Source organism: Porites lutea, chromosome 13 (genome assembly GCF_958299795.1).
Source record: "Porites lutea chromosome 13, jaPorLute2.1, whole genome shotgun sequence".
NCBI classification, from domain to species: Eukaryota; Metazoa; Cnidaria; class Anthozoa; order Scleractinia; family Poritidae; genus Porites; species Porites lutea.
The window spans coordinates 10594759-10619837 of NC_133213.1; the positions used below are offsets into that span (position 1 = coordinate 10594759).

The following is a 25079-nucleotide window of genomic DNA, read 5'->3' on the forward strand; positions in this document are numbered from 1 at the left end:
AGTATTATGTGGATCTCGGAGGATACCCGAGGCTGAAAGCCGAGGTCAGGTGGATGACGCGCATCCTCCTCGATCTGCATAATTCTTCACATCCTACTCAGCCTCATTCAATAATTGCTATTCGGCCTGTAGATTTCACTGAGGAACACAAATGAAAACAGAAGATAGGGCTTAATTAAAATCTAGTTGGTTTATTATGGTAATGCCTATTGCCATATGTCTTTTGTGTCCTTATTTAAAGGGGTAAACCAAAGGCTAATAAATTTAGTCTATTTCTGTTTTTTATGTAAAATATTTTCGGAGTGAGGCCTTTAACTGTTGCAATTAAAAGTAAGAGTTAAAACACGAGCTTTCGCCAATCAACTACGTCATCATCTTTTGTTTATAATCAATGACAGGGTAACGCGGTTCTTAATCTTTGTAAAAATCGTCGAAGACAATATAGTTGGTTCGTAGAGCTCTCCATCTTTGCGTCTTACCGATTTATTCTACTTGTTCATCCTGCTCCTGTTGACTATGTTATTTGTGGTTCTCTCTTTTTCTGTGTATTTTAGATTTGTAGCCTTTCTATATATTCGTCAGTTAACAAGACAAAATGTAGCTGCGAGCTATAGTACGAATTTCTTTAACGTCTAATTTTAAAATGTGAGTCCCGGGCCGAAAAGTTACCGAAAAGGGTCCCTGATTCGCACAAGCATACAAACTACCGACTTGCAATCCCCCCTCTATCGTGCATGCATTTGTGCGGACCTATTTTGTTTTCCCTCAGAGGCACCAGGCTCACCGACCTTCACAGTGGACAGTGAAGCAACGTCAATAACAGTTCATTGGACAAAGCCAGCTGATGATGGAGGAAGTCCTATTACAGCATACAGAGTTTTAATACTGCGGGGCAACACGGAGATAGAAAATAGGAATATTACCGATTTAACGGTCATGCAGCTAGATATTGGAGGTCTAAACAAAAGCACAAACTACACTATCAAGTTGTTTGCCAGAAATTACGTGTTTGAGGGAAATGCAGCTAAAAGGAAAATCCAGACCAAGTATGAAGGTATGAAAATCTGTACTAAGAATGCACTAAGAGTGCATAAGAATTGTAGTCAGACAGTTGATTATTTAAATATTCATTTATTTTTCAATACAAGTGACCAGCACAAAGCATACGATAAACCCGTCTGCCCGTAAACTAAATATTGCACTTTATATGAAGCTAGGAATGGTATCATCGACCTTCAAGTTTATTGCCGTTCACACCCTAGTAGTAGTTTATATAAAGTGAGTTTCTTTAAATCTGGAATTAAACAAAAACCTGTCATAAAAACCTGTTGTTAACAAGATACGTAGCTGTGTGCCGCTTGGAAGTATTTAGTACACGTACACAGTTGATTTCTCATTACGGAACAACGAAACTTAACAAACAAAACCACGGAACAGCAAAACCATAACGTATCTGGTGGAAATTAATGCAGGAAAAATGCAGTAATGTTCTTAAACATGATACCCCCGGTATCATATTGTGTGGTTTATGCTTCGGAGCCAATCAGCATACAAAGATAACCGACTTACAGAATCGTTTGTCGCGACGATGATTTGTCGATGGTCCTCGATGGCAGACGAAATGCTTGGCTGGCTCGTGGTCTGCGTTGATAGCTTGTGAGACAAGTTGCGCTTTTTCAAGTTCGAAAAAATGTTGCCGTGTAACCGAATGAAAACGCAGTGAAATGCATCATTTCTCAAGAAACGTAGCTTCACTTCTCATCTTCAAAACAAGTCTAGAACCACAATATTTGTATAATGGATTTCTCCACTCCAAACCAAATTCTGTGAAAACACTTTCGGTCACGTGCTAGGCAACGAAGTAGTTCACAGGATCAGGTTTCACCGTATTTTAGAGTTTTTGTTCTTCACACAATTGATCGACTTCCGAACGCGATCAAGGTAATTTCTGATGTTCCTGTCAATCATTTGTGAGGTCTTGTGAGTCTGTCACGAAAGATAAAAAGTCGTAGGGAAATCTTCAACCGAACCGGAGAAAACTGAAAAGTTCGTCGGTTTTCAGCCTCCTTGCTTCGCCGTGTTTGCTATTTTTCAAGGTGAACTCCAGGCAAGAATATCGCTCAAAGCTTTCTTTCTACAAACAATAGGATAACTAAACTATTTTTATTTTTCAGAACGTTTTATTCTTCTAGTCGCGGTCAGAAAATAGGACTTTTTACCTCCTTAATTAGGTCAGATAAATTGTCTAAATCTTACAAATGTGCGTAAAATAACGGCATAAACATGAAACCAGACGAAAACACATCAAATGCAATATAATTACTCAAGCGTACCGGTCGAGATGCAGCACGGAAACCCATCAGGTAAGAACAGAATCGCTTAAGACTTTTCGCACAGTCCAGCAAGGCGAAGTAAGCTTACTAAGAGTAGCTTATTTTTGAAAACGAAGGTATCCGATTTCTTTTTGTCGTGCGGCGCATTTGTCAACCATAACCCAGTAAGCAAGCCAGCCAAGAATAACAAAAGAATGCTGATAGCAGCTGTATTTCATTTCGTAGATCCAGTGCAAAAAGACAGGTAAAAACATCACAGGATGACTCAAGACTCTGTCAGCTTTAGCTATCAGTAAACAAGTCTCAACTGCATAAATTTCCACTTGAATCCTCTTCGCTAGCTCGCCTGTTAATTCTTGCAATGTGCCTTTCTCTTCTTTTACTTTCCCGTCGCTCTACACTTAAGACCAATTATAACATAACACAAGTAAATCGCGCGCTCTGATTGGTCAGTCAGCCACTACCATTTGCCCGTGGGTGCACGCCAAGAAACTGAGCTAGCGCGGTAAAATTTAGGCAAATTCAACAAATCTCCTCTCCTGACGGTAAAATACACCAATGAAATGCACAGATGAAAAGTGGAAGCTGAAGAAAATACTAAGCTGTCGTTTTGAACGAAAAAAAGACAAAAGATCAAGCGACAAATTTGCCCTGGATGAATGAATCACTGTTTTCCTCGCGCTAGAATCGGCTGAAGGAAAATCGAGCGAGCGAAGATTTAAGGTACATTTTGTGTGTTTTTTATAGAAGAGAACTCTTTTTGAAATGTAAATTTATCAATAAGCATTGTGTTATTGACTTTTTGATCAAGCTGATGCTAAATTCAAGCAAATATTTTAGGAAACACGCTCAAATTCTAGACAGCTTTGTTGTGAAGTTTTCATCGCATCGATTAAAAATTTTAGTTGAGTTTAAACGGGCACATTACGCTGGAATAAGCGAATTTCATTTGAGTACAGAAACATTTGGGTTTTCAAATAAATTTTTCAAAAAATAAATTCTGTGTGTATTATTTTGTTCCTCAGTGTTCATTCATAACAGTCGTTCAGAGAACGGTCTAAAAACAACAGCTTCAGCGCCGGCTGTGTGTCGGCGAATTTCAGTTGCAACTTTGACTTTCATAGCTGGATTTCCCAAGACAGATTTCGATACAAAGCTAGTTAATTTCTTTTTGAAATTAGTGTTACCTTTTATCCTTAAGGAATTACGGTCAAATTTTCTCATTTCTACTTTACGTAATATATCAAACATGAGATGCAGTGTTTCATCACCAGATGAAACACCGAGAAGAGAGTTGAAAATACGACGCGCAGCGGAGTATTTTTGACGAACTCCGAGGTGTTTCATCTGGTGATGAAACACTGTGTCGAATGTTTGATATTTCTTCTCAAACAAAATCATTTTTGAAGGAGAAATTAAGGATGCAAATACTAAGCAGTGTTTCATCCGATTTCCAAACACTCATTAAACATTAATTTCCTTTGTATTTTCTTAATGAATTATTAATGAGTTTGAGAAGTTTATTTCAAAAATTGTCACATAAATAAGCTTGATAATTATTTCATTTATTTAGTTTTAGCTTAGTTTTTAGAGTCTTTTTGTTTATAGTTGCAGCTATAGTTTTCCCTCAAAGTTTTTACCCTAATATTAAGAGCAAGTAGACAGATGCCATTCAGAATAACAACGAAAAACGTTTTTGCAATTTACCTGAAGACGGAAAACGGTTGATTCAGCGAAAGGAAAACTCAAAGGCAAGTTTTTGAAAAACATAGAACGTGATTTGTTTACGCGCGGGCAGATGGCAGCATACATGAACTAGAACCGATGACTCAACTGAAGGCAAATGGAAAATAATGTTTTTCTCTTTTGATTATGTTATAAAAGAAATGGTAAACGTTGCAACTGTGCAACCATGGAGTTATGGATGCACTTGGGAGGTTTGCTAAGCACTCAAGAAGCTAGAGTCGCACTCGGCTATCGCCTCGTACCACTCTTACGCTTCTTTCGTGCTTAGCAACCTCCCGCGTGCATCCATAACTCCATGGTTGCACGCTGCACATTTACCATTTCTGAAATAGGTTGAATAAAATCCGCTATTGTTTGCTGCCATAACAGTATTATCGAAACAGTTTACTAGAAACTGAGCACTACGGTCACAAATCCTTATGCTTAAAATACTTGAAAACAAGTTTCTAAAGTAAACAAGTTTTTGAACGCGATGACGTTGACCACGCCATTTCTTGCGCGATTTCCCGCCAAGAAAAACGCGGGTTGCACAAATGCATCGCACGATTTATTCCAACTGTAACGACTTTATAATCTCGTCGCGCGCTCGCAGTCTGCTAACCGCGCGTGGTCTAGGCCAGCTGCAAAATTCGATGCCCCATAAATCTATGAATAAAAGCTTGGTGTCCGCCAATGACGTCATGTAGCGTTTCGTTATGGATTATTTTGCGTTTCCAGGCAACATAGACTTCGCCACCGATGACCAGGGCGCATTTTCACGTATTATTTTTGAAAGGCTGTTGTGTTTATTCATCGTCTGTGAAACAGTGTTTACCATCGGTGAATCACGAACAATTTCCCATGCAAATGACACACAAACACAACATATGGCTCCAAATCCTCGCCCAGGAAGATTTTCCACCGAAACTCCTCTGGAGCAAGAACGCCGACTTCAAATTCAGCGTGAACAACGAGGGAGAAGACGTCAACACGAAACCGCGGAGCAGAGAGAACATCGCTTAGCATGTACAGCGAAGGCAACGCCGAAAACAAGAGACAGAGGAACAGAGGAACAGGAGACTGGAATATCAGAGGCATTATGATCGTTTTACACTGTGGAAAACCCAAATTTATTAGTTTGCCGCTTTCCCCGCCGATAAGTCTGCAAAGTTTCAGCTCTGTACTACGGCCCGAAGTATAATTTTCAAGCGAACTGCACTGCCACATTTGTGCTTTGTTTTTGTTTGTTTTTTTTTCTAAATCCGGAGGCCGAAATAATGCTAAATATGCTATACAATACACTTTTAATAATAACACCACACAATACGCAAAAAAAGAAGAAAAGAAAGAACAACGTATGGACCTTCACAACGATATTCGCGGTAAGTCACCCATCCAGTTCTTAACCCCGACTGACTGGGCTTAACTTGAGTGCTGTTACCAAACCGAGTTTTGCGAGGGTTATTGCGAGATACAGGCTGACACCTAATTCCCTTCCCTCCCCCTCAAAAAGTGTACGGGCGTACGCTACGTCATAATCAAATTTTCTCGGATGGATAGTTTACCCAATTTTCTTACCCATGGTACTCCGCTGCGCGCGCGAGAGAGCTCCGCTAAAAAGCACATGTTGGATTGACTATGTGTCCCGCATTGACCTTAATTTGCTACCATTTTGTTTGGAAACATTGCCAATGCGTTGAACAACGTTGGAAAACTATTCTTTATCATTTGACAAAGTTGCACGCATTCATAGGAAACGTTGCAAATGCGTTACGAATCATTGAGAAACGTTACAATGCATTTTAAACCATTCAAATGTGTTGAACGATACATACTCATAAATTTTTGGGGTTATACGAATATGCACATAAGGATGTGGCATATGTTGCACCATTCTACCATTTTCATTTTTTTTACTCTTCAGCAGGAGTCACATGCGCTTCTTGAGCGCCTATTTTGTTTTTTTGTTTTTTTCGGATAACATAGTCTTGTTTACAATTTGTTACAAAGCATGTCTTCATTGAAAACGAGGTAAACTTTTAAGAAGGACAATTGTTCACAGACTTGAACCAACTGGAGTCCAACGTTGTTTAAGTATCGATACAACTGAAAGTAAACTAGTGTTTGTTTGCTTCGTACTATTCATCTTTTAACCCAGGAGTCCCAGGAGCAGCGGAGATCACAGATTTACCGGCTAGAACAAAGAATGTTAACATCACCTTACAATGGAAAGAAGCTGAAAATAATGGAGCACCTATAACCCAGTACACTGTGTACCGAAGAACTGTCCGTGAAGATGGCACATCACTGAATTGGATCAACATAAGGGAAATTACAGAGACTTCAGATCGTAAAGTTGTGGTTAACTTTGAAAAAGGCAAAGAGTATGAATTGGTAGTTACTGCTACAAACAGTTTTGGAGAAGGAGCGAAAGAAGAGAGAAAAATCAGAAAAACAAAAGTATTAGGAGGTAGGTGTATTCTGACCCAGGTATCTTAACTCTCTTTACACAGATTTCGTTTTTAATTTCCACTATAAAAGTAGACATAATGTGCGGCATTGGACTCCATCCAATGGTTGTATAATACCATAGTTATTAGAGGAGACTGGTTATGAAAAGCGGCAAACATCAATGATAAAAACAACAGTGCTGCAGTTTATGTTGGAAGCACCCTGAAAGTGCACAATCCTTTGTTTTCTGTTGGCAAATTGTTGCGGAATAAATTAATGCAAAGTTTTTATTGGTCAATACAATCAAAATGATAGGAATTCCTTTTGAACGTTGTGCACTTTCAGGTCCACAAAAACATATAACAAAGGACTCTGACGGGTTTCATAACCATTCCACTCAATTAACTATGATAATACGTAGCATCCGTTTGTTGCGAAGTGTCTATACTTCACCTTCGCCCAGTGTTACACCTTGTACACCCAAAACAAAAGGGAAGGCGTGTATTAGTTATTATTGAAAACTGTATCATTGGATGATGCAATTCTAGAGCTCTCATTGGCTTAGCCATCATGGTACATGAGCCATTATACCATGCTCTTCAAATATGGTAACTGTACGCGTCTGCTCAAAATTAGAAACAATCTGAAAATCGATTTTTTTTTAAACAAATAAAGTCGGGAAGAGTTTTCGATATTTTTGTGGGCGTTTTTGACACAACAATTATTCCACTCGCGCTTGTTAGATATGACATGATTATAGCCAACTCGTTGGCCATCTACATGTACCATCTCATATCCAACGAGCACTCGAGGAATAATTGTTAAATAATACGCGCCTTTGTCTTTAGCCTACCGTTTCCCAGGCACTTCCGCTGCCTCCATCCATTGATGAGGCTTCGCTTATTCCAGAAAAAAAGTATACGTGTCTTGCTACATACCGGTACTTACATGTTTGTCGATCATTAGTCTCAAGTCTTAAAGTCTTAAAACTATGGATTATATTGTGTAGCGTTCCAAGTAAATCTGTTGATTGCTTTCGAGGCGACTTAATTATCCGATGATGTCGTGTCAGAAGAATGCCGGAAAGCACACTAATCTTTGCTCAGGAAAAACGTTTTGATAGAAGTGAAGAACTAAATAACACATTGTGACAGCATTAAGCGTTTTTATTATTCGTTCAAAATATTTCCCCGATTCTGATTGGCTAAAAGCGCGCGCGTAATTCACCATAACCAGCTACTGATTACCAAATTTTGGAGAATTTTGCGAGTAATGAACAGATCACGTCAAAAGTGCAGCTTTCTTGCAGGTCAATGCACCGTTAACCGTGAAGCCGAGGTTGAGTTGTTTTGGTTGTGAAAACAAAAGTGGTGGACATTTCACTCGTGCGCCTTAGGCGAAATAATAGCTAAAAACATGGCGAAACACAACAAGAAGACATCTCGAAGGGCAACATCTGCTATTTGGAGAATATTTGCGGAGCTGAACAACTCTAAAAGTGCACTATCAAAGATGAACTTAACATCGATGAATGTTTTTAAACTAGGAATTATTTTGAATGAATAATAAAATAATTATTGAATTCGGCTTTCGTATCAAATGAAGAATTATGGAGATCTCGGAGGGTGTTATCCACCGCGGCCTACGGCTAACACACTCCTCGATCTCCACAATTCTTCATAAGATACTCAGCTTTGTTCATTAATTATTAAATAATAACGTGGCCAGAGTAGTTGGCAAAGCCAAACACGGGCAGACATTTCATTTACAACTGGCCAAGCATTATCAAAACCTTAATTGTACCGTCTAAAATTGGAATTTGTCTTTTAACGTCAGCAATGTTCAAAAAGTGGTACTCCAGTTACTTAAGAAGGAACGAGTAAAAATAGTAAAAGGCAAATTAACAACTGTGTGACATTTCGTTGTGTGTAAGGTGTTCCGTCAGCAGTGGCCTTCACATACGAATTAAACGCTGATGAAATAACCTTGAAGTGGAAGGAACCAAACGGCAACGGAGCAGATATCACAATGTATACCGTGTATTATGGAACCCAAAGTGATGAGCAGTGGAAGGAGACTACAAAGATAACTGATGTCTCAGAACGTAAATGTGTTGTGAAAGTCGTAATGGGCAAGAAGTATAAAGTACTGGTAACAGCAAGCAACAAGTATGGAGAGAGTTCCAAGGAAGGCAAGATACAATTTGTTGACGTACTGGAAGGTGGGTTAAGCGCAAGTTTTACTGAACGAGTACGCTCAGGGGAATATACAGCAGATCACTAAATAACTTTTATCTGTTCACTAACTGTCACCTTGACGTTCAGTGATGTTCACTATTACGGTGTTATTTGTTGAGCCTCATTTTTTACTCCATACGCGGGGATTAACTTATCTGAATAAAAATGCCGAATTACTATTAGGGTTTTCCGATTTAGCGGAAGTTCTGCGGAAGTGAAGCTAGCCAGTTTTTAATGAGTTCAATTTCTAGCCTTTCTATACGTGAAATTCGTTTAACCACTACTGGTAAGTAAATTGCTGCTGGTTGTTTATAACTAGGGTTTTTCCATTTAGCGGAAGTTCTTTAAAATTGCCTTTCTCTTTCTCTTGTAACTGACTGTTTAGTAAGAACGCTTATAAGGAATGTTAACGAAAATGTTTCATACCACGCGCTTTACACGTTTTTGAACAAATATCAAGTCTTTAATTTTGATCTTTCTTTGCAAGACGTTACCTTTTTCGTCAGTTGCTAAGACTTTTTACCAACTAAAGAGCAACAAGTGAGAAATTAGAGAGGCTCTGCCTTGACCAAATTGTTATTATGTAACAAGTCAACAAAAGCAAAAATCAGATAAACATGTCAAGTATGTTACGCGATTTATTAGTAATATATATTAACTTTGCACGAGATAAATATTTTTTTCGACACTAAAGTTACTCAATATTAACTTTAATCTATATTTTCATTTCTGGTCCTCAGTAATACTATTGTCTTCCAGGAAATATTCCTTCGTAATTTGTTCACGGTTGCCGTTTGGAAAGCCAGTATTCCCAATATATAATGTAGTGGGTCGTATTCTGTTAGATTTGAAGCAAACGTCGTAAAGAAATTTTGCAACCAGAGTTCTTTGAAATCGTACATGAAAACTAATATAAGGAAACTCTCGAGTCTGACAATTACTTTATTGAAGCAAAACATAAACAATAGAACGTCCCAGGACGATTTTCCAGTTACTGTTAGCAATCTAGCTGGAAGCCTTACATGTGAAAACTGTAAATACTTTTAACCACCGAGTAATTAAGACGAGAGAATCCGACTGATACAATGTCCTTGTTTTTACACCCGCCTGTACCCTCTGAATGAGTTACTTGTACTATGCAACGAGAATGTGCTTTGCAAAGCTTTTCCCCAAATCAATTCAAATTAACCTTCTGGTAAGACGTCCAAACTGATAAACCAATTTTGTCTAAATCTCACAATAGCCTGTCGTTAAACCTAACTGACGTATAACTTTCTGAGCGCCATTTATATAATAATGAAACAATGTTTCAAGGGGCCCCGTCACGCGATTATAGGAAATTCCAGCATTGTCACAAAATATCGTTATAACGCCTTTTTAAAATATCAAAGAACCCCCAAAACGTACAAAAGGCCAAAAAGTGGTATGCCTTGTATGAAGGGCATCGTCAGATAATTTTAAAATAGACTGAATTTTTGAAAAATGTATTGCGAACTTCCATCTTTAAAGATTTTCTTCAATATTTTACTCATAAATACTAAGGTTTGTTTTAAGGCCTGGATTTTCTCACCCTCGAACGAGGTTGGGATTTTCTCAATAAAATAATGAGGTCTTTCCGGTAAGATTTCCGTATAAGCACATACAGTCATTATGCATGCAGCAGTCTCATACTATTTCACAGAACAAGTTTATAAGAAATTAAAAGAGTCCTAACATGCATGCATAACAAATGTATGGGGTTATACGGAAATCTTATAATGTCACTTAATCTGTGTCGGAGGAACTTAGAAGACCAATTTTTGTTTCCCATTTGCCAAGGGCAAAATGTGAATCGTTCATGCTTTAAAGGCCAGTCAGTTAGTACCAAGATAGGATTTAATACGACAATAATCATTAAAAAAGTAATTTAGATGGAAGTGGTTACAAAAGTGAATCATTCCCTTGTAACTCGTTAGAATAACAGTGTACGTTGTTAAATATTTCTCTCAGGTTTCTCCAAACCAACAAGAAGCCAAACAGCAGGTTAGTTGCTGTTTCTCATGAAGACGGAAAAAAACCATGATTGAACTTCACTTGTTCTGACATGCATTAGTGCCATAATTCATTTGCTTCAGTAAAATCAGAAACGCTTGAAGGACAACAATTGCAATATGTTACAATCCAGAACGTTCACAGGCAATTGGACACTATGTTCTGTATCTTCTCTTTCTACTTGTAGCTTTATGATAGTGCATCTGTATTTGTGGCTGCGCTATTGCTTACAACTAACGGCAAACATTTTGTGTTAGGTTCCTCGTGTGATAATCAAAAGGAAATTCTTCATGCTGTTTATATCACCATCATCTGTGTTTTGTTAATAAGTAATCTTATTCTGATATTCTTCGTCTGCCGAATGCGCACCCTTTCAGGTAAGTGGGCTTTTATATTAAAAGCATTGGTCTTGTTTCTTTATAATTCTCTACTGAATTCGCCTTGATGACTCAACATGCTGACAGGGGATGATAGAGGTCTAAATTCCCAACTGGTATACATGTAAGCCCAGATTATTTTGCAAATCGTTAAGATTTTTTTTATTTCTTAGAACATCGCCTCGATTAGGTACTGGATTTTAGAGGCTTTTTCCAATTTTTTGTTAAACTATAATAAACCAGATCCTGCTACAGAGAGATTGCGGCCGTAATTTTGTATGTAACGTTATCACTATGGTTATTACAAAGAAAAAGACAAACTGGATGTAGTAGACGTTAATGTGAGGACTAAAGATACCCGCGCCCTGTATTTTGTATTGAGCCCCAGAGATATATCAATAACTAGTTGTTAAAGGTAACAACACTTAACAATACTGAAAATATTTTTGTTTCAGGAAAGTTACGGGGGAAAAAGTAAGTAACATCCCTCGTTATTATCCTTATAGTTTTCCGGATTTATCGCCTCTTCGTAAATATAGAAAAATAATGTGTCCGCTTTTTCAGCTGAAAACTTGTCTACGAAGAATCATATATACCACAGTCATTGACGCTACAATTTGCATTAAACCAGTCTGGTTACTTACCGCTGTTTTACCTTACCGTGGGATGTAAGGTTCTACTTTATGTTTCCAGAAATGTTAGAATGCAAAAGAAAACTTGAGTCTTACATCGTACCATTAATGTTTCAACTCCACCATTCCCTTCGTCTATCGGAGTGTTCACGTCTAATCTCAGCAAAGATTGTTTATAATATTACAGATCGAGTAAGCTTGATAGCGTCTCGCTGGCACAAATTTTAGACTAAACGTTTTAAGTGCTATTTACTTTCTTGCCAACAGAAATTGTCCAAGATGTGGAGATCTTCTAGCCATGGCAAGTTAATAAGTTATTCCTAAGAGTATTTATGCACTAGGTATGGAAATTCAGGCGCGATGAAATGAAAAACCGCTGTCGTTTTGCCTTGTCACGCTCTATATTTTAACCCCAGATGCGCCTACGCCTAACGTTAGGTCTTGAAATATACCCAAGCATAGCAAAGCATCGTTGCCTGAGGAAATACTTCTAAGGTTCTGTTCTCTTTTTTCAGCGAATGACAGAAAGCTTGATTGGACGCTCCGTGTGAAACTTGAACCCAGAACATTTCTTTACGACATAGAACACAGGGTTGCACAGCGTATTATTTCATTTCATTCATTCAATCATTTGTCTCTTTAATTGTATGGTTACTTACTGGCCTCTTTAAAAAAGGCACTTTACAGTTTAGCGTTGTTGTTTTACTGCTGAATCTTGCCTTACTATGTTTGACAATAGAATCCCATTACTGTTGAAGTAGAGGCTGATACACAATCCTTAGATATGGAGCGAACGTATGAAGCCCCTACCTTTTCAACCTCAGCGAGTGCAGATTACATGCCACTGCATCCATCAACGAGAAGCTGGGAGATCAGTCGCAGACAGGTCAACATAATTACAGTCATTGGTAAAGGAGCTTTTTCACAAGTTGCCAAGGCGACAGTAAACAACTTGCGTGGAAGCCAGGATAACTTGACAGTAGCAGTAAAAATGCTTAAAGGTGTGGTGTAATTCAGTGTACTATGACTAAAAAAAGGGGATTTGGCTAAGGTTAAGTCCAAAGGTAGGTCAATACACTATGCTTAATAGGACATCTCGTTCACTTGGATGGTTTCGATGCAAACAAAACAAAAAAGACCAAGCGGACAAAGAACACCGAAAACAAAAACGATTACCGCAATAATAATAAAATTAATGGTAAAAAATTGAGAATTTTTTTACCATTACTTCTACCATTACTATTCTTTTTAGCAAATGCTCCAGCTTCAGATAAAAAGGACCTCCTGTCAGAACTTGACTTGATGAAAAAACTAAAACCTCATCCCCACGTGATCAGGCTGTTGGGCTGCGTCACAGAAACCGGTAAGGGATGTGTGAAGGGAGTAACGTTTCAGTTTCTTGAAATTTGTGGCATACAAGTTTTCCTGGTGATGATTATACTGCCAATGATTCGAATGATAGAGCGTTTTCACCAATATGGCCAGAAGTTATCGGTGCACGTTAATTGGAATAAAAGCAAACGTTTTGCATACCAAAAGTATTCAATTATTCTCACAGAACTAGGATGGTACACCAACGTGGCCGCCGTTCCATTGTTTGGGAATACCATGTATGCCACATGGAACAATTTAATAGGCGGAAAGTATTAGAATGGATATATCACTTAGTTGAACAAATTAGAACAAAGAGAACTAATTCCAAAAGTTTTTAAGTAGATAACTTAATTAGCTTTCTTATAAAGTGACAGAAATGTCAGCAAATTGATTTCCAAATAAACATATGACTTGCTACATTTTTTAAGTATGTTTGAAAGAAATATGAAATAATATTGCGGTCAAACCCAGTTGAAATTTATATGGACACTGAGGGGACCATAGAAAGTGTCAGTATTAGCTGAGGGCTTTCTTTCCCCAAGGACAAAGCAAACTGCCCGTAAAAGTGTCCGCATTTAGAGGATGTCTGTAAAGCGGGGTTTCACTGTAATTCAGGGCTTTTTGTTTTCGGCCTTCGTTTCTGTTTCCTAAACTGCATCAAAACTGCGATGATCATACCTCCAGTTAGATTTTGTTTTGTCGCAGTCAGCCCCCCCCGTTCCTGGTCTTCATTGAAAGGTACTAACTTCATTCTATGTCCCTTCGTGCGAACAAAATCATTAATATTTGCTCGGAGAGTAAATCGGAGAATTCTCTAATGATATATCATAAGTGGGAACTCGTTTGAAGATTGCCTTATTATATTGGTTACCATAGAGCCGTTGTTGGTTTTAATTGAGTATGTCCCGTACGGTGACCTACTGGGCTACTTGAGGAAGAGTCGAGGACTGAATGACACGTACTTTAAGGACCCGGATATGAAGCCACAGACCAATCTTACAGCAGAACAGTTAATGAAATTCGCTTGGCAGGTCGCAGATGGAATGTGTTACTTATCCTCAAAAAAGGTTTGCTTTAAATGTGATTTCAACTAGAAGTAATGATTTGAATTGAGAACTGATATTGGAACTGAAAGATATTATATTACTGTATTAACATTTATCTACAAGATAAACCTTTATGGAACATAAGATTGAGCACTCAAGGCTTAATTAGAAGGTTAAGGTGGCTCGATACAGTTTTTCAGGGTGAATACCTCCCAAGTTTGAGCATAAACTACGTCGCCAAAAACAAAGTTTTGGAAAAATTGCCACCACAGTTGTATTAGATGAAGATGAAAATTTGTTATGATCAGGGCTACAACGGCATCGGAGTTGTCATAACAACGAAATGACGCTATTACCTATTTTACTTGCAGCAGTATATCTCGGCACTGGGAACTGTTCTTCGAAAATCATTCACGGGAGCTTTTTCCTCCAATAGCAGCCTCGATGTTCTTGAAGTTTAAGCGAAATCTGTAAGAGCGTTATCGAGATATTTTGGGATAAAGTTTTTATTGTTAGAAACAGTAAAAAATGGACAATATTGTTGTTTGGCCGTTATCTGTAGAAAATGAAGCGCTTTGGACATGAAATTTCTCCTCACAGTAGTTTCAATCTTTTTGAAAACGCGTGTGAAAGATCATGGGAGATAGCTCCAGCCGATTGCTAGAAAGAAGGGTTTGATTAGTATGTATCGAAGCGCTCTTGTTAGCGGTTTTGTAAACATTTTGGTCTACTTTAACAAATTAGCGAATAAGTTTTAAACCGCTCGATAGATTTTTTTAAAAATTTAAGATTCTTGAGATTAACCTTCCTTTTATATGTCCTTTTAGTTTCAAGATTATTGATATATTGTAAGGCAGTAAAATAAGAGCTACAATTCGTTACTTTTTTAATGGAAGTTTCGTCATTACAAGTGAAAGCCTCTAATTATTCAAGGCATTGTCTCCAAGTTTCATTTTCACGTGAACAGCAGTAACTACTATGAGGTGAAATTGCATGTCAAAAGCGCTTCGTTTACTACAAATAACAGCCGAACACCAAGATTGTCCATTTTTTACCGTATTTCTAACCACAAAATCTTTATCCCAAATATATTTCGATAACGTTCTTACAGATTTCGCTTAAACTTCACGAACATCGAGGCTGCTATTGGAGGAAAAAGCTCCCGTGAATGATTTTCGAAGAACAGTTCCCAGTGCCGAGATATACTACTGCAAGTAAGATAGGTAACAGCGTCATTTCGTTGCTATGACAACTCCGATGCCGTTGCAACCCTGATCATAACAAATTTTCATCTTCATCTAATACAACTGTGGTGGCAGTTTTTCCAAAACTTTGTTTATGGCGACGTAGTTTATGCTCAAACTTGGGAGATATTGACCCTGAAAAACTGTATCGAGCCACCTTAAGTGTTAGTCTTACAAACCTTGCCCAATTGAAAACAAAACACTCCATATGCTTAAATAATATCACGTAATGAATATATAAATTTCAAATAAATCTACTAAAAAAGTTACATAAACGATGTTGTCCAGAGATACCTATCCCGTGGGTGTGAAGGGTCCGAGCTGTTGTGTGAGTTTGTGACCAGCAGCTCATGTGGCCATTGGTACCAGTCTTTTCTGAACAAGCTGAGAGAGGTGCTCCACTTACGTTCCTCGTCATATGCAATATATTGTGTGAGAGGTGTAATAGGAGCAGTCCTTGCCATTGTCATAAAAGGCGCAACGCAATCAGGAGGATCTTTGTCTTGCTAATAACTTTCTCTAGCAATGACCTTTCTTCGCGGTTACTCAAAATAGAACAAATAAGTACCATCGCATCTTTTTCCCTCAAATTAGTACAAAATAGCTTCCTCTATCGTCTCTAGCAACTACAAATTTTAAATTCAGGGTGTGGTTTGTAAAAAAAAAAGAAGCTTCTTTCCGTATTGGATTGGATTCCTTTTTTCTATATCAAGCGATTGTCTTCAACGAACTGTCATGATAAAAACTTATCAAAGTAACTGGCCTCTTCAGATGAGCCCGTGTGAGTTCCACAAATTGAACCCTGATTAAAGTATTCTATTCCCTAAATACTACTTCCTGTACTTGCACCAAAGATGTTTTTTTAAGTATACAGTGTAGTGTACGTTGAAGAACTGTTTGCTCTTGCAGAAAAACAACAAAAAATGGCCGCCTAGCTCTACCACGTGCTCTTCGGTCACATGACTATCATGTGACCGGAAGTGCGAACCAAAACGCAGACATGCAAATAAAATACCAAAAAGAGGAAAAATAAAACAAATAGAATGAAGTAAACTGATGACGGTCGGAAGTTACAGCCCGGTTGCCGGGACCAATTTCGCCTTGGGTTGAAATGTGAAATTTAAGCCCGGTTTCCAAAATCCTTTTTGGAAAAACCGCGCGCGAGACCTGGGGAACCCAGCCAGCCCACCCTCTCATATGAACACAATGAAGTTAGAGGTAAATAAGCGAGATCATGGAAACCGGGCTCATGTTAGGAGGCCCTAAGCACAGCTTTGAAAAGAATATTATTTTTATCTTGATCCGATTTTTGAAAAAGCCCTTATAAAAAGTTTTTGTCATGTAGATTATCCATCGTGACTTGGCCGCAAGAAATGTTCTGGTTGGTGAAGGAGAGAAATGTAAGGTGACCGATTTTGGAATGGCAAGGGACGTGCGTCAAGAAGACATCTACAACAAAATGAGTCGCGTGAGTTCAACTAAGCAAATCCTTTAATTTTAAATCATGTCGGGTTTTATCACAAAATTGCGTGAGATCTGTAGTCAGGGGTTCAAATCGCTACTTTGAAGTCTCGAGCATCCTTAGCGGCGTTTAAAAAGTTGCTGAGAAGGTAAAAACAATCAAAACATCAGCATAAGGGCGGAAATTAAATTTAAAAAAATTATTATCGCTTCTAATTTGATTGTTTTCCAAGGGGCGTCTGCCAGTGAAATGGACTGCTTATGAATCGTTGATGTATGGAACATACACTACACAGAGTGATGTGTAAGTATTTTTTGTATTAAAGTTAACACTTTTTTCACGTTAAGCATGTAGAATGTTGTTTTTTCCGACGAGTCAAAAGGCTTTCGTCTGTCTCTTTTATGCCTAAAAAGAAAGGAATGATACGTTCAATAATTAAACTTCAACGATAATTATCCCAACAAAATGAAAGAGAATTCTGTTGTGCTGCTTGTGCAGGTGGTACTCTACAAGTTCAAAGGTGACTGTAGCTTTTGGAAAGCCGGTGCACAAGCCTTCTCTTCATCATTTTAGTTAGTTATTTCTGCTAACGCTGATTGGTTTGTTCTAGCTGGAGTTACGGCGTCGTACTTTACGAGATTCTTACTGTTGGTGAGTTGGGAAATTGTTCATTCTGATATTTTGTTGTGTACTCTATTTTTTTCTTGTTTTTCATGGTTCGTAATAGATAGAACAGATACAAAATGAAACAAAAGCAAAACTCCATGTACTTTAATTTCAATAATCATATCGGAATGATTGAGCAAACAAACAAACAATGCTTGATCAGTTTTTATTATCTTTTTAAATAATATTGTGTACTATTCTTATAAGAAATAAAACATTCTAAAACTCAGAGCAAAGGTTTACCAATTCGAATTAATATTAATTTTGTTCAAATCGTGTAAACGTCCCTTATATGTTTTCGCCAGCACAGAAAAACATTTCTTTCCGTTATGTACTCTTCTTCCTAGTATAGCTTCATTTTTTCCAGGTGGATCTCCATATCCGGATATAAATGCCCGTAACATCGCCCAGAAACTTCAGGAAGGATACAGAATGCCAAAACCAAAACACGTTGAGATTAAACTGTGAGTCATAATACGAGTAGGGAAAAGAAAGTTCTAAGAAATGAAAAAAAATTTTGAGTACGGATTCAGTTCTAAAAATCAGTAGCCATGCTAAGACTATTAGGTTTCCGTAACTGTTCCTGCGTATTCAGATCCTCAGGAATAAGTGGGGCCCCCGCTCGTCCAGAGCCTAATATTAGAGGGGGACCGGCCTCGTCAAAAATATTTATCGGCTCTCCGGGAGGTTAAATTCGACCAAAAATAAGCGGGGTCCAGGCCCCTCCCCTAGTTCGGCTAGTGATGTAGTGATGAATAATATGTTTCTTTCGATTAGCTATCAGATTATGCTTGACTGTTGGAGGGAAAACCCAGTGGATCGTCCTACGTTTGAGAGACTGAGGAACACAATGAAGGAGATGGAGGGAAATCATAAGGTAAGAAGAGTAAGAGAAACAATCATGGATACGGAAGGTTCATTTAGGGAAGAAGCTAATACTATTCAAGGGCTGAAGCTGAGAGGAGTGTGTAGCACCCCGGCCCCCTCCCGCCCTCTTATCCCAGTATGGGTTACTGTATTTATTTTTCATTCCGCTTGGTTTCTACAGAAGCAGTTTACTTTAAAACATTTATCCATTACACTACATGCCTTACTGACCAAGCTACTACAAACCGCCCGGCGACCTGGTTAGCTCATTTGGTTGAGTATCAGACTTTAGAGGGCATATAGGGTCCTCAAATAACTGACGAGAAGGTGTTTACATCGTTTACATTATGTAATTATATATTTTGATCCCGATCTCTCTCAAGGAGGATTACCACGGAAAAATGTAGACCTCTCAGTTCTTCTTTTCAGTTGATCTAAATCGGTAGAATTTTAAACCACTAGGTATGTAAAAAACGTTTGATATTATAGTGACCACTTCTGGTGTGCCGCCGTCCTTAGTCTTAGGTTGATAATCTGAAGGGAGAGATTCCAAGATGGGGATAACTTGTCTGTCTTCCTTCAGTAATCATAAAAGTTGCCCGTAAGCTATGTTTGAGTATTAGGTGAAATGAATTGTCTTTGAGGTCGAATGTGACTGAATAAAAATCCCACCATTCTGCGCCTTTTACGTTTTTGCATTGCTTTTATTGTTTTCATTTTTTCAGACATATGTCAACCTGAAACAATATGACCACAGCCTTTACGCTAATGTAAACGACTTGAAAGCTATATGACTGTACAGCTGGTACTGGGCCGAAGGATCGTATCACAGACTGACGAATCAGCCTAAATTTTGTCTATTATTACTATTATTATATTATTACTATTAGTAGTAGTAGTACAGTCGACTCCCGATAACTCGAACCTTCAAGGGAAATCGAAAAAAGTTCGAGTTATCGACGTTTATCGGGAGCTCGAAGAAAATAGTAGAGAGTAAGGTAAAAAAACAGTTTTTACTGCACAGTGAACATTTTAATCACATTTAATTGTAGAAATGTCAAGTGAAAATTAAAAGATACTTCTAGATTATAAATCAGAACGTAACGTAACAAAACATAGCCTAAACAGAGCATGCGTTTTACTGTTTTGAGAAGTAAAGCTGCTTCACGTTAGCCTGTGACAATCAACATCAGCCTCCATTAGTAAACTATACTCCTACAACACGTCAATAGGAAATCCAAAATTCAATGTTTCGGACACCAGTGGACGGCTTTTTTCCCGACTTTTCAAGGGCTCAAATAATTGTTCGAGTTATCGAGGGTAAAATTATATAGAAAATGACCTGAGGGGAAACGAAAATTGGTTCGAGTTAGCGGGAGTTCGAGTTTTCGAGGGTTCGAGTTACCGAGGGTAAAATTACAGTGAATGTATGACGGAAATCCAGGCTTAGGGGAAATCGATTTTGGTTCGAGTTAGCGCGAGGTTCAAGTTAGCGAGGGTTCGAGTTATCGGGAGTCGACTGTAGTATAGGTAATAGCATGATTTGTAGTCGTATTTGGCATAAATAGCACGAGTGATATTTCGAAATTGTTATGACGTAATTCACGAGCCGTTAGGCAAGTGAAATTTGAGACAATTTAGAAATATCACAACTGGTATTTGAAAGGACGCGATCACGGTTATGCGCATGCGCGCCATTTGTCTCTTCAGAATAAATTTGTTGGGTCAACACTAAATTCGAAATCGCCATTACTGGTACAATCATTGAAAATCCTTCGTTTTATTCCGACATCCGTCGCTTTGGCTAACCTAGTTATACTTCGGTAGTGGTGATTAACGTGTGGTTGTGTTGTTTGACTGGTTACGTTTTAAGGAGACGCAAAAATTAATGTTTTGATCATGGAGATCCTTGTGCCGTGTTTTGATGGAATAATGACCGCCTTTTTCCCGAGAAATATACAGTGAAAGACCACATTTCTAATACTAAACTAGAAAAAGGCGATCATTATTACATCCAAACACGGCACAAGGATCTTTTTTCCCATTACAATCTTATTCTAAGAAAACTTTCAGAAAAAATGTCCCGAAAAGCGCTCGAAAATACAAACGAAATGAGCTCTTGCCCCCGGGGCATCCTTTAATACTCCTTAAATCGAATTAATTCAATATGGCCGCCGTATCGTTTAAAAGGTCTATTTGTTCATTTGCTGATAAGCAACTGAATTTATGCTCAATTAAGGATAATTTTTATACTCATACGTTGTGTGTTTTTGTCACCGGTCAGGCGCTATTTGTAGGTATTTCTAGGTTTATATAAGGCGAACTGAGAGAACAGTAATAAAATGTTTGTTTACAAAGTTTGTTTGCCGATCGGTTACTGCTTTGTTAGCGTGGGTACGACCTCGTAAAAATACACGTTGGTAAATGTTTGTTTCAAGGCAGGACAGGGCTGTAAATCTTATTCTTATCGGCTGCAACATATATCTGAGGAGTAGCAAAGTATAAACTTGAATTATGGGGACACATAAACTCAAACCAAATCCCCGGAAAACCTCTCGCGTCGAGAACAATGAATTTGAATTTTGTAAATTTACTTGCGCGCATCTAACTCGCTTCCGACTGGTTTAAGAACAATCAGCTACTGTCAGAACTCACACATGCGCATTGTCGTGAACCAGTCCCTTTAAGCCAAATATCACATAGAAATTAGCTATTATTAGTTTATAGTACTAGGTATGTCAAATTAAGCAGAAATGCCACTGCTCGGACCAATCAAATTGCAGAAATTCCTCATGTAGTAGTATAACTATTATTATTGTTGTTATTGGTAGTAGTAGTTGTGAATAATAGTAAACGTAGTGCATTAGTATTATTATTATTATTTTAGCATAACTCTTCACGTTAAAACAAAGGGAAGACTACGATGTGAAACAAATTAAACAACCGAAACACAATTTTATAGCTTTCATTTTTTAAATATCGTATACCCTTAACAGAAAGGAAAATGCGATTCAGGTGTACGGCTTTATTGGCTTGTGTTAAAGAACGCTTTGTTTTTATTGTGCCCTACTAATTTATTTCGTCGGCTTTCCTAAGAAAGTCCAGTGTCCATTCAGGGAGTGCCGTAATCAGAATAAAGTGATATCTGGTACGGTTGAAATAATAATAATATATAGATTTAGCCAGGGCTAAAAGCGAGGCTCCCATTAATAAATTTATAATTTAAATCAAACAATAAACTTGTATTCCACAATTCAGGGTTAACTTTAACGTTAACTTGGAAAAAAAAATCAGGCCAAATTTTTTACGTTCGACAAGTTTACTTTGCAAAATCTTGCCAACAAATCTGGGTGCGTGTAAATCAACCTTTTATACCATTTATACATCACATCTGAGGTGAAACAGTGGTATGAGGCACTGTTTTTATCATACAGACCTCGGACAGAAAGCAGTATTTTACAATACAAATTGCAGTCATTCAATATTCAGGACGAATTATTTTCGACTTGTTTGAATCAGTTCTTTTTCGGCGGCTCTTGCGACGACGTTGTAAGACTTTCAATATAAACGCGCAAAATCCTAAGTTTTACTCTAGTACAGTAGTCTATTTTACACTGGCGGACCTCTTAGGAAACCAACAAAGTTCAAGAGGTCAAGTTCAGGGATTGTCATTGGTGCATTTCGATCCATTTTGCTTCTGACTATTTTGATGCTTAATAAGCAGATATTTTAAAGCTGTTGCTTGTTTTTGGCAGAGCAAAAATATGATTTCGTTCATCTACAAAATTTCAAATTGCACAGAAGAACAACAGTACATAATCTTACTATGATCGACAATACTTTGAAACTTTAGCTTCCATTGACAGCTGTCCATTTTAGTAGAAAAATTCCACTTTTGTAGCAGAATTTAATTTAAGTCTGAAAATTTCTGAGAGGGCTCGAGCAGTAAACGAAAGGCAAAGAGGAAATTGATTCTGAATCTCTATTCAAAACGGGAGATATTTCGAGCTGCGATACATTATTACGTTTGCTTCTTTTTTTACTGTTTTAATCGGGTGTTTGGATAAAAAGCCAATCGTGAAACGACGATACCGGTCAACCTACGTCTGGAAGGGGGCCTCCCTCCGTGTACATGCTATTATACAATTACCCTCACATTTGTAGAGAGGCCAAGAATCATCTCTCCAAATTCCGTTGAATTAAGTTACAATGAACGTGAGGCTGTTAATATCAGGTGTGAAGCCATAGCCAAACCAGAGCCAAACGTGAGATGGATCCATCATGGACAAGTGAAGAGTTATGATAATAAAACAGCTGAGGTAACTTTTAAGACAATCAACAAATCAGATGAAGGAGTGTATACATGCAGAGCGAAGAATTCTGCGGGAACTGCAGAAAAGAAATTAAGACTAGCAATAAAATGTAAGTATATAAACTGTAGTACAACTCATCATTTCTTATTCATTGTTGATTTATTATTTATATGTTACAATTATTTTTGTTAGAAAAAAAAGAACGTTATTAGAGGACCGTTTAACCACTCTGATATTACAACCTGAAAATATAATGTTGTAGAAATTATTTACTCCTTCCGTAGCCTCTTCAAGTTGATAGTGGAATGAACTAAATGAGGCATTGCAAATACTTAAGTACTTTGTCAGTCACAGATATGGAGAAAACGCCACGAAAACATGAAACTAGTTTCCCAAACCAAAATGTAAACTGTATATTATGTTGTATATCTGTCTGATTTCGTTAAATAGTGGCCACTGGGTTTTCGCCTGGCGCCGGGCGCAGCCCGGCTTCAGGACAGTCCCAAAAATGTAGGGGACTTGCCGTCTTGGTCGGTACAGCTGGATAGCCCAGGGACTGCCCTAACAGTGGATGGATGGATCAGGCCCTGGGGTCAAAACTAGTGGGGTAGGGAGGGGGCTGTTTTGACACAACCCCTTCAGTAAGCAACGATGTTCAGTGCAGGCTTTGACTGGCGAGTACCTTGGTCTTAATTTGCCTAGCCAGCTGAATCAGGCCTCTGCTGAGAATGATTATCATGATAATTGCAGAGCTCAGTGGGAGGTGCAGACGGTCACCCATTGTCCCAGGTGGGGAGGGTCAAAGTCTTGGTACCAAGGATGCACTTAGCATAGGACCCTTAGACACTCACTGAAGCCATGTTTTCATAAATCCAGTCAGATAATTAAGGTCCTTTCTGCAGTGTGGTCCGGGGGAGACAGTGCTACCTGCGCTGGCAAGTACTTGGTGGCACCACTCCAGCCAGTGTCTTGCGAGAGCCATTTTGTGCTCAATATCTGTCTGATTTCGTTAAAACGTGGCCACTGGGTTTTCGTCTGGCGCCGGGCGCAGCCAGGCTCCAGGCCAGTCGGGTGCCCAAAAATGTAGGAGGCTCGCCGTCTTGGTCCGTACCGCTGGATAGCCCAGGGACTGCCCTAACAGTGGGTCGATGGATCAGGCCCTGTGGTCAAAACTAGTGGGGTAGGGAGGGGGCTGTTTTGACACAACCCCTTCAGTAAGCAACAGTGTTCAGTGCAGGCTTCGACTGGCGAGTACCTTGGTCTTAATTTGCCCTAGCCATCTGAATCAGGCCTCTGCTGAGAATGATTATCATGATAATTGCAGAGCTCAGTGGGAGGTGCAGACATTCACCCACTGTCCTGGGTGGGGAGGGTCAAAGTCTTGGTACCAAGGATGCACTTAGCATAAGAGCCTTAGACACTCACTGAAGCCATGTTTTCATAAATCCAGTCAGATATATATGCATATGTAGATAGTTGTTCAACAGATGCGAAAGCGATTTATGGTGTTTTTGTCATAACAGCCCTTAATTCACGAAATTTGACCCTGCTCAGGTAATACGGTCATCCCGTTAATACGGCCAAATTTTTTTGACCCATTGGCGACCGTAAACCGGGGTTCCACTGTGTATCATTAACGAAATGTGACACTTATAAAGCGTCCTGCTGCTAAGATAACCCATATAAACGCACATTTGATCACATTGCCTGACGAAGAGAATGGAACAATGCTATTAAAAGGCCTTAAAAATGGGATTTGTAAAACTGAATAAAGAACAAATAGGTCGGCCTTTGTCAGCTGGCAGTTAAATTTTAGGCGATTTGCAAGGTGTCCTTCGTCTTAACCTAACTATGTAATACAGTCAACTCTCTCGTAAGCGACGAGTCCCTTGGTGCTCGACAAATTGAAACTGAACTGATGCGTTTGGAACTGTGAAACTTTGCACTTACTTTGCATCAGTGTTACCATCCACCTTTTTACCTACAGATCGTGTTACAGCTATTTTTCTTGTAAGTTAACTGATACATCCTGTCAGCATCGTCGGTCAGCGGCGCTTAAAACTGACCATTTTTGTCATTTTTTTTTCTGAACTGATGCGTTTGGAACTGTGAAACTTTGCACTTACTTTGCATCAGTGTTACCATCCACCTTTTTACCTACAGATCGTGTTACAGCTATTTTTCTTGTAAGTTAACTGATACATCCTGTCAGCATCGTCGGTCAGCGGCGCTTAAAACTGACCATTTTTGTCATTTGAGGAATGGTTACCTAATAATGCCAGGTGGTCGTTCACGGGAAACAGAAAACAAAACTGTATGTC

At 38.6% G+C, this 25079-nt stretch overlaps 1 protein-coding gene across 1 annotated transcript; it reads left to right on the forward strand.

Moving 5' to 3' along the window:
• The first annotated feature begins 775 nt into the window (after positions 1-775).
• Positions 776-21436, forward strand: LOC140922354 (fibroblast growth factor receptor 2-like). The gene is made up of 16 exons (XM_073372345.1): positions 776-1054; positions 6217-6528; positions 8443-8730; positions 10736-10768; positions 11035-11154; positions 11610-11628; positions 12054-12087; positions 12526-12787; positions 13039-13149; positions 14037-14227; positions 16796-16918; positions 17145-17215; positions 17523-17563; positions 17946-18042; positions 18356-18455; positions 19171-21436. Exons 1-16 carry the CDS (start codon positions 937-939, stop codon positions 19237-19239), a joined length of 1989 nt encoding a protein of 662 aa, XP_073228446.1. The 5' UTR covers positions 776-936; the 3' UTR covers positions 19240-21436.
• The last annotated feature ends 3643 nt before the right edge of the window (positions 21437-25079 follow it).

Excerpts from the sequence above, each read along its gene's own strand:
- LOC140922354 (XM_073372345.1), top strand. The coding sequence starts at position 937 with ATGCAGCTAGATATTGGAGGTCTAAACAAAAGCACAAACTACACTATC. Across the intron at positions 1,055-6,216 it reads AATCCAGACCAAGTATGAAG|GAGTCCCAGGAGCAGCGGAG; the intron begins GTATGAAAATCT and ends CTTTTAACCCAG. Across the intron at positions 18,043-18,355 it reads AAACACGTTGAGATTAAACT|CTATCAGATTATGCTTGACT; the intron begins GTGAGTCATAAT and ends TCTTTCGATTAG.